The sequence below is a fragment of the Myodes glareolus genome, chromosome 2, assembly GCF_982192425.1.
Source record: "Myodes glareolus chromosome 2, mMyoGla1.1, whole genome shotgun sequence".
Taxonomy (NCBI): Eukaryota; Metazoa; Chordata; class Mammalia; order Rodentia; family Cricetidae; genus Myodes; species Myodes glareolus.
The window spans coordinates 8,406,580-8,421,799 of NC_142027.1; the positions used below are offsets into that span (position 1 = coordinate 8,406,580).

General features: G+C 48.8%; 1 protein-coding gene and 1 long non-coding RNA gene across 2 annotated transcripts; one reads left to right on the forward strand and one right to left on the reverse strand.

Moving 5' to 3' along the window:
* Positions 1-515: 515 nt before the first annotated feature.
* On the reverse strand, positions 516-4,155 carry LOC146895731 (uncharacterized). The gene is made up of 2 exons (XR_015000658.2): positions 3,868-4,155; positions 516-746 (listed from the first exon to the last, which is right to left on the reverse strand). It is a non-coding gene; the product is annotated as an uncharacterized LOC146895731 (long non-coding RNA).
* Positions 4,156-4,209: 54 nt separating this feature from the next.
* Smim34 (small integral membrane protein 34) lies at positions 4,210-12,370 on the forward strand. The gene is made up of 2 exons (XM_048422868.3): positions 4,210-4,501; positions 7,171-12,370. Exons 1-2 carry the CDS (start codon positions 4,495-4,497, stop codon positions 7,566-7,568), a joined length of 405 nt encoding a protein of 134 aa, XP_048278825.1. The 5' UTR covers positions 4,210-4,494; the 3' UTR covers positions 7,569-12,370.
* The last annotated feature ends 2,850 nt before the right edge of the window (positions 12,371-15,220 follow it).

Genomic DNA, 15,220 nt, shown 5'->3' on the forward strand with positions numbered 1-15,220 from the left:
AAGGCTAAGGGATCAGATTTTAAATGCTCAAAAGCAAGAATTTGCCACACACACAGAAAAGGGTGACTCCCTGCAAGGGTTAACAGGTTCCTATGAACTCCTAAACAATAGCATCTCCTTTTCACTGGGCAGTGCACACAGGGCAAAACAAACAGGTCCCTTGAAAGAATGTAGTCTGGGGGCAACAGAAGGCTCTCTCTCCTTTTAGGAATACTTTTGCACATACAGGAATGTCCAGTGATGTATGCAAGCAGTGGTCTAGTCCACATCACACACTGCACCATGCTTACCGGTCCTCCTCCTAAACCCAACAGTGCCAGCATCTCCCTGGTTACCTTAACACCAGCAGAGGAGCTGCCTATATGGATACCCTCTCCCAGAATGCTCCTCTCTTGATGGTTTCCTGTCTTTGGCTTTTAAACAGTGGGCAACAGCCACATCTGCACCAGTGTCCTGTAAACACACCCACACTGTTACCCTAAATTCCCAGAAGATGAATGATGGACCAGAAGGTATGCATGCTATAGATTTTAATTATGTCCATTGTTCTTAATAGCCTACATAACAACAGGTGACATCCATGAGCTGTCATGATGTGTGGACACGGTTCTGGGCACTGTAAATGCTCGTGAGCACCTGGAGAGACGGCGCCGTGAGGAGGTCCACTCGACGAACATCTTTTCTCAACTCCAAGCAGTGAAACAGAATCTCTACATGGTTTTCATCAGTATTTATATTCCTATTATCTGCAGAAAAGACATCATGGAGCTGGAGGCTTAGTTGAGTGTTAGAGCATGTGCCTAGCATGTGCAAGGTCTACCCAACATACAGGAAGGAGGGAAGGGCAGGGTGGAGGGAGAGAGAGGGAGGGAAGGGAAAAAGGAAGGGAGGGAGAGAAGTGGGGAGAGAGAGAGAGGGAGTGCCAAAGGAAGTGTGGAAGGGGGGAAAAGAGGAAGGGGTAAGAAGGGGGAACTTTATTTCCTTTCTTCATGATTTCTAGTGCTTAAAAAAGCAAAATAAAGACCCCACTCAAATTCTCCAGTGAGCACCAGCAGGACTGACTTCTGAGGAGGAAGCACCACAGGATTCTCTGGGTGGCGATGTTAACCCCCTCCCATCTTCTCTCTGATAACCAACATTTCTGAGTTTTAAAGCTACTTTGGGAGCATCTTTAATAATTTATGTTTTTCTGAAAACCATTCATTTGGTCCATATTTTGAAATCTACATAGACAAGGAAAGTGTGGGGTGTGGGGTCACATGACGTCACTGTTTCAGTGGCCATCCCTTCGCAGTTACAAAGGGAAGTTAATCCTATGATCATTTGATCTTTTTTACCACAAGGAAATCAGATCTTAGATGGATTATTAGTTTATCCGGGTCTTTCTGGGTTCTAAAATCTACGCTTACACTTCTTATTTTTTTAATGAGCTTTTCATCAGGGTTGGCTTTGCTACTCATTCCCTAAACACTTGTAACTAGTGCTTAAATTTAAGTTCAAAGGCCAGTTGACTGGGTTATAATGTGCGTACCATAACACGGGCATCAGGAGTGGACACAGACAGCCCTGAACTCTCAGCACAGCTCACTATGTCCCCCCAGGCCCTTTGCATGTATCCCAGTGTGACCCTCAGGCTCCCTTCCATGATCTTTCTCTCCCCTTGGTAATCATGGCTCCACTTTCCATCCCAATGGTACTGCCTTTTCTAGAAGTCTCATCTAAATCGTTCAGCAGTGTGTGGTCCTTGGTGGCTGTATCCATGCACACGATGTGATACTTCTGAGGTCCCTGCATGTGTGTTTCTGAACAGCATTTCTCTGTGAGGACATTCTACACACTGCTGTCTGCTTGACTGTCTCTGACTTGGGCTATAATTACTATAATTAGCATTCTGCAAGCATTGTGTGGACATGCCTAGGAGAGGAATTAGCTGGGAGGGATTCACCTAACTGAATAAGAAATTGCTAAGTTCTTTTCCAGGGACTGTACTTTCAAATGCTTTACTAGCAACCTAGGGGAGTTACTGTTTTATTTTTTTCTAATTTAAATGATTTTGCGTGTATAGGTGTTTTGCCTGCGTGTATGTTTGTATACCACATATGTGCTTGGTGCTTGTGGAGACCAAAGGAAAGTGTCAGATCCTCTGAAACTAGAGTTACTTGAGCAAAGCCCGGATTCCAGCCGAGCTCAGATCAGGCGCTCAGACTGGACCCATCTTTTGCAAAGACAATGTCTGTTCATATGCTTGAACACTTGGTCCCCAGCTGGTGGCGCTCTCTTGGGAGGTTGTGGGACCTCTGGGACACAGGCTTAGTCAGAGGATCCAGGTCAACAGGGGCAGGTCCTCCCCATCTCCACTTCCAGTCTAGCTGTGACTTCCTGGCCAATCAGGAGGAGAATGAGTCCCACCACAAGCTCCATTATCATAGGCCAATGTGTTAGACCATGCCTTCCCTACCAAAAAGGACCAAAATAAACCTTTCCCCATTGAGCTGTTTCTACCAGGTACTTGGCAGAGACAAGGAAAGGCTACAGCATCCAGCCCATTAACCACATCCTGTACATCCCTTCCAGAGCTGTCTTGAAGCCACCACTGTCTCAAGCATGGGTCCCCCTCCAGATGGCTGACTGGCTTCCCTGCCCCATTCTGACCCTCTTCACTTACACTCTTTAGCAGTCAGAGCCACCCAGGACTGGTGAGCGCTCATGATGTGAGCATTCGTTTCAAGTGGGCTCAAGCACTGACCACATCCAGTCCTACGGCAAATGCCACTGTGGGTCCGATTCAGGCAGACAGAGCATCGCCCTAGGGTTTCCTGACTGAACAGGACTCATATTAGCACCCTTTGCCCAGCGGTTTCATGGGTTTGCTGAGATGTAGTCCCTGCTGGAAGAGGCACTTCAGTGGGGAAAGGTTTTGAGGGTTCACAGCCTTGCCCCACTTCCAGACCACACACCCTGTCTCTGCTTCTTGTTTATGACTGAAGACGGGACCTCTCTCTCTCTCTCAGCCTCCTGCTCCAGCCACTGGCTGCCTCTCCTGCCTTTATGGACTCCCCTCTCTGGAATCGTAAGTCCAAACAAACTCTTCCAGAAATTGCTCCCGGCCGTGGCACGGTACTGCAGCACCAGAAAGGTCACCGATATGGATGCTGGAACACTGAGAGCTGGTTGGGCTTCCTCTCATCCATGTCTGGATCATGGACTGAGATGATATCAGTGGTTAAGGGATGGAAACCTACATCGTCATATGTGAGTTATAAAATCCTGGGCATCCTCAAGGGACTTTGCCACCCACCCTAAAGCATATGATATGTCTATAGTCATATATATAGTCTTATCTCGTGAGAGGTGGAATTATGGCCCACTTAATGTTGACATAAGGAGACAACACTGTGTGTCAAGTTGACAAGGGTTGGACTTGTGATGGCTAACACTGGCTGTCAACGTGACTAAAGCCCAGCCTGCCTGGCACTCCTGTGAGGGTTTTCTTCATCATATTATTGAGGCAGGAAGACTCGCCCTACACCTGGGCCACACCTTCTGGTGGTAGCCCGGTGAGAAGATATGGAAAAGACACACTTTGGTTTTCGCCTGCTTGCCTTCACGCTTGTTGGCGAGTCCACCTACCCTATTGCTGTGGCGTTTCATCACCAATGTTAGAGCCAGCAGCTCTCCAGCAATTCTCCAGGACCTCGGTGCCAGGTCAGGACTGCTCTGCAATGACAGGACCTTGGCCTCTCCAATGTGGGGCAGCCATTGCTGGACTGCCCCGGTCACATCCTGTAAGCCGCCGTGAAAACCCTTTTCCTGCATGCTCTTCTTCTATTAGCTGCTCCTCTAGAGAACCCTGGCCAGTACACTCACCAGCTCCTCCTAGGGGTTCCCACATGCTGTCCTGGGCCCGTTCCTTCTTGCTGCATGTCTTCATCCGGGAGATTGCCAGAGAGGAAGCTGGTGACACTTGGCCATGAGTCTTCCTGTTCCTGTGACAAGGGGCCTCTGTTGCACTTGGACACTTACCCCGTGACAATGGACCTCTGCTGCACTTGGGCAGTGGCCACACCCGCAACAGGGCAATGCAGGATAGGGCCATGCAGGAACCATCCAGCTTGGACTGGTCAGCCAGTCTCAGAGAGAACGACTCAGCATTGCCAGCTTCCCACACACCCTGCAGAGGGCTACAGGCTTTCTAGAACCTGCATTTAAAATAAACAAACTGAAGAGTCCTTTGGTTTGGACCTAACAAGCCACAGGTGGCTGGCGCTGTCTCACGTGGCACAGAGGACTCACTCAGACCCTCTGCTGCGCTTCAGAAGAGAAGTCTTCACTTGCAATGGGCTAGGTTTTGTTTGGGTTTGCTCTGCAGTGCTCAGGGTGCCGCCTGGGAACACTGGGGCTGTGACCTGCAGGACGGAGCCTGTCATTGTCTCCTCTCCCCTCTGGGGCAGCCCCTTGAATTTGCCTCCTGAGAGTCAAGGCCAAGACCAGCTCATGGACGGTGAGTAGTGGGAGCGACTGTCTCGTTTATTTTACACCAGTGAACAACAGGTGTCAGTGGGCAAGGCCCTGCCACAGGACATATTCATCCTTTAAAATACAAGCTAGTTTACTGTCACCCTACACAGACAAAGCACGCAGATTGCATCATCAATAGAGTTAGTTTCTTTCAAATTCAGAGTAGGCTGGCTTGAAAGCAACTGAATGTCTGTAGCTCTTAGCTGGGTAGATTCTATTCTGTATTTGAATATATAACAGCATTCTAGCATTTTCCAGGAAGTCCTATAGGTTTATACATGCATTTTAAGTTTAAAAAATTCTCTCACGCTAATCAAAACTTACTGTATTCTTTTAGGGTTGATTTGCTATTTTAAAAAAATAGAATTGTGAGGATTTTTCCCCCTTGAGCTCCTTCAAGGTCTCAAACTATTTATTCAACCAGCAGCACAGAAATGCTTCCAGAAGCTACAGTTATGAGAGTCTAATCTTATTGGTCCTGGGCTTTGATTGTGGCTCGAAGATTCACATTTAAACCGTCCTTTATGTAAAATAAGTAAGAGCATCCACTCGTTCTGCCAAGAAACTCTGATTTCAAACAAAACTCTGATGTCGTGCTTTAGAAAACAGAGAGAGCAGGAAACAAATGTCCAGGGTGTGGTATGAGACCGTGTGGTCGACCCACAGCCTGAGCTGAAGCCAGCAAAGTCACTTGGGGGATGTGGCTTCTCCAACTTCCTCAGCAGAGAACAGTTCTGAGTTAAACAGCAGCTGAGACCTTAATCTTCCCAGCAGACAAGAGCATGCAATCTCTTTGCCCAGACCCAGAGAGACCAGAAAAGGCAACTTGTACTTCTTGTTTGTGAAAATTAACTTATTTTTAAAACTAAGTACATACCGCATAACCAAAGTGCACAAAGTCCATCTCGCACCCCCAGTTCCCTTCTCCCAGGGGCACTCATTTCTTGTGTATTCTCCCAGTTATACTGTTGTGGTTTGGAGGAGTGGTCACTGGTGCTGCTGGGAGCTGGTGGAACCTAGTAGAAGGACATTGGGTCACTGGAAGAGTGACCTTGACCTTTGGAAATCCAGCCACTGGTTCTCTTTCTTGGCCACCATATGGAGAGCCCCTTCCTCCTCCACACACTCCCTCCATGCGTGCTGCTCTGCCACAGACATGGAAACAATGGAACCAAGTGACTGTGGGTGAAACCCCTGCAACTCTGGGACTGAATGGCCTTTCCTTTTCATAAACTCACTACCTCAGGTGTCTGTGACAGGGAAGGGAATCTGCTTGAGTATGTACGCTCATAAACTAAGAGCAGTAAATGCACCCACAGGTTTCTACACTGTGTCTGTTTTAGCTTAGTCTTCACTGATTAATGTTTAGATCTAAAAATCTCTTCAGGGCTCCTCTGCGTGGAAATTCCACATGTATTTCACCCTCACGTGGGGTGGAATGGCTTAGTTATCCGAGAGTTCCTCCATAGCCTTGGAGGACTGGATCCAGGGTTCCCACACTTAGAGAATCTATGAATGCTTAAGTCGTTTATGTAAAATGATATAAAATTTGAAAATACCCTGTGCACAGTCTCCTGTGTGACCAGTTGTAACTGCTACACAGACAGTTGTCACAATGTACTGTGTAAGAGGAGCGAGGCCCTTAGGTATTCAAGACAGGCTCAGTGTTTCTTTTGCACATACACCTACACGGCTGGTGCAGGGCCTGGTTCTGCACTTCAGACCGTACGAGAGCATCTTTAGGACCAGCTGCTCAGGACAAGTGGCAGAGTCAAAGGTAAGTGCATCTTGAATGTCAATAGAGCTTGCCAGGAAGCCTTCTGTATTGATGGGATAGATTGGCGCTTGACAGCAGGGCCTTGTTACCCCATACACACACACACACACACACACACACGCACACGCACACGCACACACACACGCACAAGCACGCGCACACGCGCGCGCGCGCACACACACACACACACACACACACACACACACGGAGTTCTGAAGTGGCACAAGCTGATGAAAAATGTTCCATTTTTATTCCCACTTCCCTCATGGTGACGTTTTCCTCTTTATTGAAGGTCCTCCTTCTTTTTTCCTGTGATCTGATTGCACATTTTCCTGCTGAGATTTGAGATTTTTTTCTTCTTTTAGGACTGAAGGCTGATTAAAAAATTGGCAGTAAAATTGGCAGTTTCTATGGTTTGCCATTTGTACATTTTTAAGCTTTAATTTTTCAATTATGTGTTGATGGCTGTGTCACTGTGCACGAACAGGTGTCCAAGGAGAACAGAAGAGGGCATGGGATCCCTGGAGCTGAGAGCCAACTGACATAGGTGCTGGGAACTGAATTCAGATCCTCTGCAAGCAATACACATTCTGACCCACTGAGCCATCTCTTTGGTCTCCTATATTTTGGTTTTCTGACATGCAAACACATTTAAACAATTTGAAGTGTGGTTAAACTTGATGATGTTGTAGTAAAAAACTCGTCTTTTGAACTGTTGATTTTTGAGGAGTGTGGCACATAAGTTGACAGGTTCTCACTTTGCACACAGAAAGCCTCCAAAAGCTGTCCTGAGCACTCAGTCCTCTGTGGTTTTGGATATGGGCCTCCACTCTTACCCAGAACACTTTGTCTCATCTGGCCTTTCTGTTTCCCAGTGATCAAATGGAAACCCCAGGATGCCTTCAACCAGACCCAATCCAACTCCTTCTTGCATGACCCTGTGGAGGGGAGGGACAGCACCAATTCCACCAGGACCCTGAGGCCACCAGACGCGGCCAGTGCCACCTGGTACATCCTCACCATCATTGGGATCTATGGTGTGATCTTTGTCTTCCGGCTGGCCAGAAACATCCTCAGGAAAAACGAGAGGTCCCTGGAGGACATTTATTATGCAAACTTAACTTCTGAACTCAAAAGGAAAGGGTTTCAGAGCAAGGTGGTAAAGTGCTCCCTGATCATCCACAATACGGCTGCCCTTCAGCCTCATCAAGACGACCCAGAACCAAAGGGTGAAGGTGGCAGGCTCCACACAGGAACCCAGGCGGTCCCTTGAAAGTCAAGGCCAACAGACTACATTGGGAGGCCTCAGCTGTTTTGCAGGTGGAGGAGTTTGGGACCTGCCTGGGATCTTGAAGAAGGAACTGAGCCCTGGATTAGGGCAGGGTGAGCATCTCTGGCCATGACACTTCTGAGTATGAAGAGTCACCAGCAGCTTATGGCTCAGATTTTCCTGGTATAAGAAGAAACAATAGAAGCCATAGGTCAGAGGGAGACTCAGGGTTCTCAGGGGATTCAGGATACTCCTGAGGGCAAAGGGATGGCTTCTTGTCATGGGTGAAGACTTGACATGGGTGAAGGCTGGAGTCAAATTCTTGGGATTAACGTTCACCTTCTAGGGATCGTATCCTTTTTTGAGTGGCAGTTGATCACCTGGAACATGTGGGAGTTAGGATCATCCCCCAAAGTGACTTCATTTTAAAGACTTACTCCCTTGAATTTAGGACCAAAGTTGTTCATAGCCGAAGCTAAGAATTCTTCCATTTCTCTGGAAGAGTTGGGTACATTGAACAAACAGTCATTTTGGACTCAGGAACCCCAGGCTCTGGTCTGGGCGTGGTTAGCCTGGTTCTGACATCTGAGAACCTATCACTGCACTTCTGTGAAACTCAGCTTACAGGTCACCTGACGAGAAGGGTGCCAGAGCTGCCCGCTGTGCCACGCAGATAAGCACTAGGGAGATCCTGCATGTGCCTGGGTTTGGAAATGCAAAGTACACACACGATGGTGGTGGTGGTGGTGGTGGTGGTGGTGGTGACAATGGGCACAGCGAATGCTGCTGGGTGGTGACAGCAGCAATGACAATGACGGTGTTGATGGCTTTAGTACGTGGCATTTTCAGAATTCAGATCCTTTTGAACTAAATTTTAGTTAGCACTCAAATGTACTTATTCTGTTTCCATACACCATTATACTATGATCTTGTTGATGCTCCCTCAGTCCCTGCTCTTCTCTTGCTGGCCCCTTCCTTTTTCCAAAGAGCGTCCTGCTTTCATGTCACACATTGTCACCTTCTCTTGCTTCCCTGCCTTTAGATCTCTGCATCCTCCCTCACAGCCGTCTTCCACTTTCTTGTGTACAAACACACACACACACACACACACACACACACACACACACACACACAATTCAGTCTGTCTCTACACAGATCTCTCTGTGTGTGCGTGTGTACACGTGTGTAAATATATCTGTGGTGTATTTGTACCTACATACCACACACAGACACACACACACACATGCACACACACAAACACACACCACACAGAGGTTCTCAGAGGAGCAGTAGGGAGGCAGGTAATTCTGGCCAGCAGTTAGGGGTTGCAGAGGTTCCCTCCAGGAGTATCCCAGGGCCCCGGCACTGAGTAAATACCCACAGAGCCAAGAGTCAGAGCAGATCACATTTATAAACAACTGTCCTCTCAGTTCTATGGAGTTCATGGACACTGCCATCAGCTCCCAAACCTGGCAGGGGTAACATCAGTGTGGGACATAGGGACTCTTGTCCAGGATATATGGACCCTGCCAGGATGTACGTATGAGATTCCCAATAACAAATTACAACAGAATTGAAAAGATTGGTTTCTTTTCAAGAAAGGCAGGAAAAGAGACGCATGCCATCCAGTCTCAACATCCATGCAGTGAGCAGACACTTCTGAAAACTCGACACCGTGGAAGAGGTCGGGCACAGTCGTTTGTCACGTCTGCCCTGCCATGTGCTCACAGGCCTGGAGCTCTTCAGAGAATATGAACACTGCCACTGTCCCTTGTCAGGAGGTGCTGTCTGAGTCACAGTGGTTGTCCTCCTGGCTTGTGAAAGGCCATCATCACCTTCCACACAGTGGCCCCCAGTTTGTTCAGGCATGGACCAGTCTCATCAGTACATAGGCAGCTGGGAGCCACCTTCTCTTCAAGCCAGGTGGGTTCTTTGTTCCACAGCCCCTAGTTACAAATACATGTCACACGGGGTACCCTGAAAAGCTTAATTAGTAAAATCACACATGAAGCAGGGGCCAGCTTGATCCCACTCTGCCTCACACTAGGGCCAGACAAGATTTCTGTCAAGGGTGAAGCTGATCTAGCCCCGGAGGGGCAGGACAAAGGCTGGTCCCTCTCATAATCCAAGTCTCCAGGGGTCCAAGAAAGAATCCTGAGGTTTACAATGACTTGGAGGACACAGGCCATGTTGCTTTGGTCTTAGTGACCAAAACACTTGGGAAAGAATAACCTCAAGGAGAAAGGATTAATTTGGAATCCCAGCTGGAGAGGGTTTGTCCAGAGTCACCCAGGCACTTGGACAGAACATCATGGTGGCAGGACGCTCCTACCCCTGTGTGACCTGTTGCGGGAGTCTGTGAGGGTGCATCTTCCCCTCATGGCAGGTAGGATGCAGCAAGAGAAGGACTGGGGACCAGGTAAAACCTACAGAGGCACACCTCCTGGGACCCACTTCCCACAAAGTTTATACACCATGTCTGAGAATGCACCATCATCTAGGGATAAAATTTACAAAACACGAGTCCATGGAAGGGGGGAACACTTCACACATAAACCACACACAACACAGACACACCTTGGACCCAGCAGTGGGCCATGACGGAATATGTCGTTTAGTGTAAACTCAGAGCAGGAATGTTCTTGGGGGATATCGTTCACATGGGCCAAAGGGACACATGGGCTAAAGGGATTCTGTGGGAAGGGCACAGGGGCCATTAAGTCTACGTTGGCAGCCATTAACCCTTTAAGGTACAACAGAGGGAGGGGTCTAGTTTGAAGGGTCTTACGCAGTGCTGGTGTAGTGACACACACCAGCCTTGACCACCCGCTCACAGATGCCACAAAGGAGGTTCAAGGAAGCCGAGATGCAGAGAAGCTAAGCCATTTGTATACTGTCACACAGCCAACAGAGGCTTCAGGGCGAAGTCTGTCAGATGTTGAAGCCCTGTGACGTTTCTATTACATCTGCCTAGCTTGCTTTCTGTTACTATAATAAACGCCATGACCAGCGCAACTCGGGGGAAGAAAGGCTCCTTTTCAGCTCACACTTCTAGGTCATAGTTCATCACTGAGAAAAGTCGGGGTAGGAACTCAAGAGGGAACTGACGCAGAGACCACGGAGGAACACTGCCTACCGGCTCGCTCCCTGGCTCTGCTCATTTAGCTTCTGACACAGGTCAGGCTCCACCTTTTCCAATTCCTAGGCCAGGCAGCTGGGAACGTCATGAGAAGAGGGCCAGGAAGGGCTGCAGGCCTCAGGAAGGCATCCTCACACTAAGGTCAGCTGACAGGATATTCATGAGGGTTGTGTGTACACCCACAGGCTAAGGTACTTACAGTCTCACATACGCCTACACACATAAAGACACATACACGTCCACATTCATGTGTACATGTGTACTCTCATCTCCACACACAGACACGTACTCACATATGTTAACACATCCCCACATATATGCATATACATATGTATATACATCGATATATCATACACACACACACACACACACACACACACACACACATCCTTATACACATGGATACTCCCATACTCTTATGGGCTCATAAGAAAGAGGAATATCAAATCTCTGGTGGCTGAGTCTGAGCTCCTACTGAGTCCAGCCCTCCTGTTCTCTGTGTGACATCATGAGAGGTCCTGAAGATGGGAGGATGCTCCTTGTCCTGACCAACGATCCTCATTCTGGAAAGCACACTTTACACTAGTGCTTCCTTTAAAGGGTTTCCTTTTAAAATGTCAAGGAGTTTGCTCTCAGTTGAGAAGAGAAGGGAGGGCACTTGGCCTCTCTCTGTCTGCTTTGTAAACAGGGTGATGATGTTTATTTCAATAACATGGGCCGCAGGGATTGATTACTAGATAACAGGTAAAGAGGGGAGAGCCACTCCCAGGACTAACATATTGCTTCCCAGTCCCTAGCAGCTGGGCCTGCACGGCTGTACGATGATCTCCCATGACAGAGCCACTTTCTCATTGGAAATATCACCCCATGAGCACATCGCACATCTGGGGAGACTGGAAGGGTCCAGCAGCCAGCCAGCCAGCCACACACACACACACACACACACGGGGGGGGGGCAGGGCTGTCTGCTGAGCTATAAGTTCGGTTTGTTCTCAGGATCTCTTCCTTCTTGTCAAAAGTCAGACCCACACGGGACAGGGATAATGCCACCAAAGGAGCCACCAAGGAAGCCAGGCAAGGGCAGATGTCCTCTATGGTTGGAAGAGGCTCTTGGTTAGGGAAGCTGTAAGGTTCTTGGGTCAACTGTCCCCTGAAGGTGTCTTGTGGGGGCCGTAGCTGTGGGGCTGACTGAGCTGGAGCTGGCTTGCAGAGTCTCAGCCCAGCAGACTCCAGTGCCCAGGCAGTGGGCCACAAAGGCTTGGACCTGAGCAATCCCCGGGGTTGACCTCACTCCCCTGCTCTGCTGCCCCTGGGAACCCCAACAGTGCAAAGCTCAGTGTGGTTTGATTAAATCAGTAAGTGTTATGGCTTCCAAACAGTGGGGCTGGGGCTGTGCAGTGACAAGCTAGCCACAGTACACATCTGTTTATAGTGGCAGCTGCCTGGGGCCTAGTGGGGGTTTGGATGCTTTTGTGTTTTGTATGACTAGTTTCTAAGTACTGTGACCTCTGAGTGACACTCGGCAAAGCTCCAGGATCCCAGGGATCCTCCCAGGAGTCCTCCCTTGACTGGCTTACCTCAACCCCAAGCCCTATCTTGCTCTAACATAGCCCCAAAGGCAACTGAATTTGTGCATTTTATATTAAATTCTTATTCTTGTTGGGTTTTTTGTTTGTTTGTTTGTTTTATCAGATGCACCCACCATGAAATGCTAACTTGCTTATTGAACTGGTAAGGAACCAGACATATGAATACCAAGTAGCAAAGACCACAGCCTGTAATATGAGGGCCTGCTTGTTGGGATTTCTGTCCTGTCCAGTTCCCACAGTTGTTAGGTCCCAAAAAATCACACAGAAGGTCTACATAAGTTATAAAACTGATTGGCCCATTAGCTCAGGCTTTGTATTAGCTTTTATAACTTATATTAGCCCATTATTCTTATCTATGTTAGCCATATCGCTTGGTACCTTTTTCAGTGGGGTAGATCACATCTTGCTTCTTCTGTGACCTGGGCAGGACTGCGGAAAGAGCTTCCTTCTTCCCAGAATACTCCTGTTCTCATTGCCCCACCTCTACTTCCTGTCTGGTTTTCCCGCCTATTCTTCCTGCCTGGCTAATGGCCAGTCAGCATTTATTTAAAATATAATTGACAGAATACAGATCACTGTCCCACACCAACAGCCTTTTTGAGGGCAGCTGTGTGTGGTTTGGCCCAGGCCTTCCTTTGCCATCCTTGTAGATGTGAATCTGCACACTTAATGTGAGGATTGACAACAGAGTGTATTGAAGGAGGGAACTGTGGTGGGGAACCTGCTCAAAACAAGGAGGAAGGGAGGAAGGGAGGGAGAAAGAGAGGGAGGAAGGGAGGGAGAGAGAGAGGGAGGAAGGGAGGGAGAGAGAGAGGGAGGAAGGAAGACGCACAGAGACAGAAGGACCAGGACAGAACAGGCACACAGACCAGAGTTTCTATGTCACCTAGCACACTTCTGACAGCTCCTGAAAGCTCCTCCACTCCCGGTGGCCCTACAGGATGGTGGCCAAGCCTCAACACACAGTCTTTATAGAACATTTCCTATCTGCCCTCTAGCCCCAGGAGACCTAAACCAGCAGGGAGTACTGTCATTCCTCAGGTGTGTGAAAGGACAGACTGACCACTTGGCAACCAGGATGTGTGGACAGCATCAACACAGGGAGGCCTAGTAACGTCACTCTGGGAAGCACTGTCTCTTGAGCTGTGGCTTCATTCACACAAAGAGCCACCAGCTGGTCTCCTCCCCCTCCGCCTCCCCCGCGCCCCATCTACTCTCACTGACTTTCGGTCACCACTTTGAGTCTCTCTAACCCCACGGTCCCCTGGATAGAGTCTGCAGCTCCCACAGAACCATCAGATTCCAGTCCCCTGGAGTCTAGGGAAGTAGTGGAACACAGGTATTTGACGATAGTTTTTAAAGTGTGCTTTAACAACAGACGTTATTCGGGGAGGAGATTGTTGCTGGAGTGGGATTTTACGGCGGCACAGCCTCTGCAATCGGAAGAGAGACAGAGAAGTCCCAACCCTGGCACAGCTTGGGGACGTGGCACTTGAAACCAAGACATAGTGTGGGGTCAGTGGCCGAGAAACGGCCAAGACCAAGAATAAGGAATGAGGGGTTCTCTGTCTAACAAAGCCTCCCACGGTCCTCGCTGAAGACAATCAAGGGAGCAGACACCAGCTGGGGGTGGTGGACAATAAGCATCAGGAAGGGGGTGGTTTCCACTAACACTGACTTCACAGGCAGCGTGCGCATGAACCTCACAAAACTGAGGGAAACTGAAGTGTGGTCAGGCCGCAGGCCTGTGGAAGCGAAAACCTCTTCCTCAACCTGAAGGGAAAGGCCACTGATGGGGACCCTCCTTTAGCCAATGGCCTTTGAGAGGTTGGACCAGGTTGGGCATGGCCTGGGGTACCAAGGTGCACCTGCCTGCTCTCTCTCTTTCTCCTCTCTCTCACCTGGATGCTGGGTTTGGTTCCATTTCCCAGTTCGTATGGAGGCCTGTGATCTGTGAGTCCCCCCTAAATAAAGAACCCGTTATTATACTCAGTTTAGGGCTAGTGTGGGATTATTTTGTTCACATTCGCCTTCAGGCCGCAACTCCTGAAGCTCTGTCTCTGCTGAAATACAAGCCCCTCTTCACAGGGGTGCCATGCTGGGTTCTCATGCTGAGGCCTGTCCTGTTCCTCCTGGGGAAGCTAGGGTCCCTCCAGTCTCCCTCTCGCTGTGGCCTGAGTCCTGTCCCTTCTGCAAGGACTCGTGGACTCTTCCTACAAGATGGTGGGGACACTGTGGTCCTTCCACAATTTACACAATTAATAGGTAAAGGAAATGGGGAGGGATGAAGGAAAGGAAGGAAGGAAGGAAGGAAGGAAGGAAGGAAGGAAGGAAGGAAGGGAAGGACAATTTCTCGTGGTTTGTTAAGGGGAGGACGATTGCATCTCAACACCAATCAACTTCTCTTGTGTATTTACTTCCTACTAATGTACACAGATTACACAAAACGACAGGTATCTTATAACACATTGGTACACGTCTGTAACGTCCTTTGTGTCTCCTTGCCCAGGCAGTCTGCATTTACAGCCTCCCTCCCACGTGAATTTCTTACTCCCCAACACTCTCCTACTTTAGGTATTTTGTTTTTCTTCTATGTATACTCAGGGAATGTGACGCCTGTCTCCCCTAGTCTGTCTTAATTAACATGGTTCTCCAGTTCCATCCATTTCCCGCAAACCTCGTGCTTCATTCTTCAAAAAGGAATTTTGTATGTATGCATGCATGCATGCATGTATTGTGCATGATGCATGTATGTATGTATGCATTTATTTACTCATGTGGGTGTGTGGTGTGGGTGCCAAAGCGGTCATGTGACAGGAGTCGGTCCTCCCCTTCCTCTACGCGGGTCCCAGGCTGGCAAGCTTGGCAGCAGGCACCATTATGACCTGTGCCAGTTACTTTTCTGCTGCTCGGATAAGACACCATGA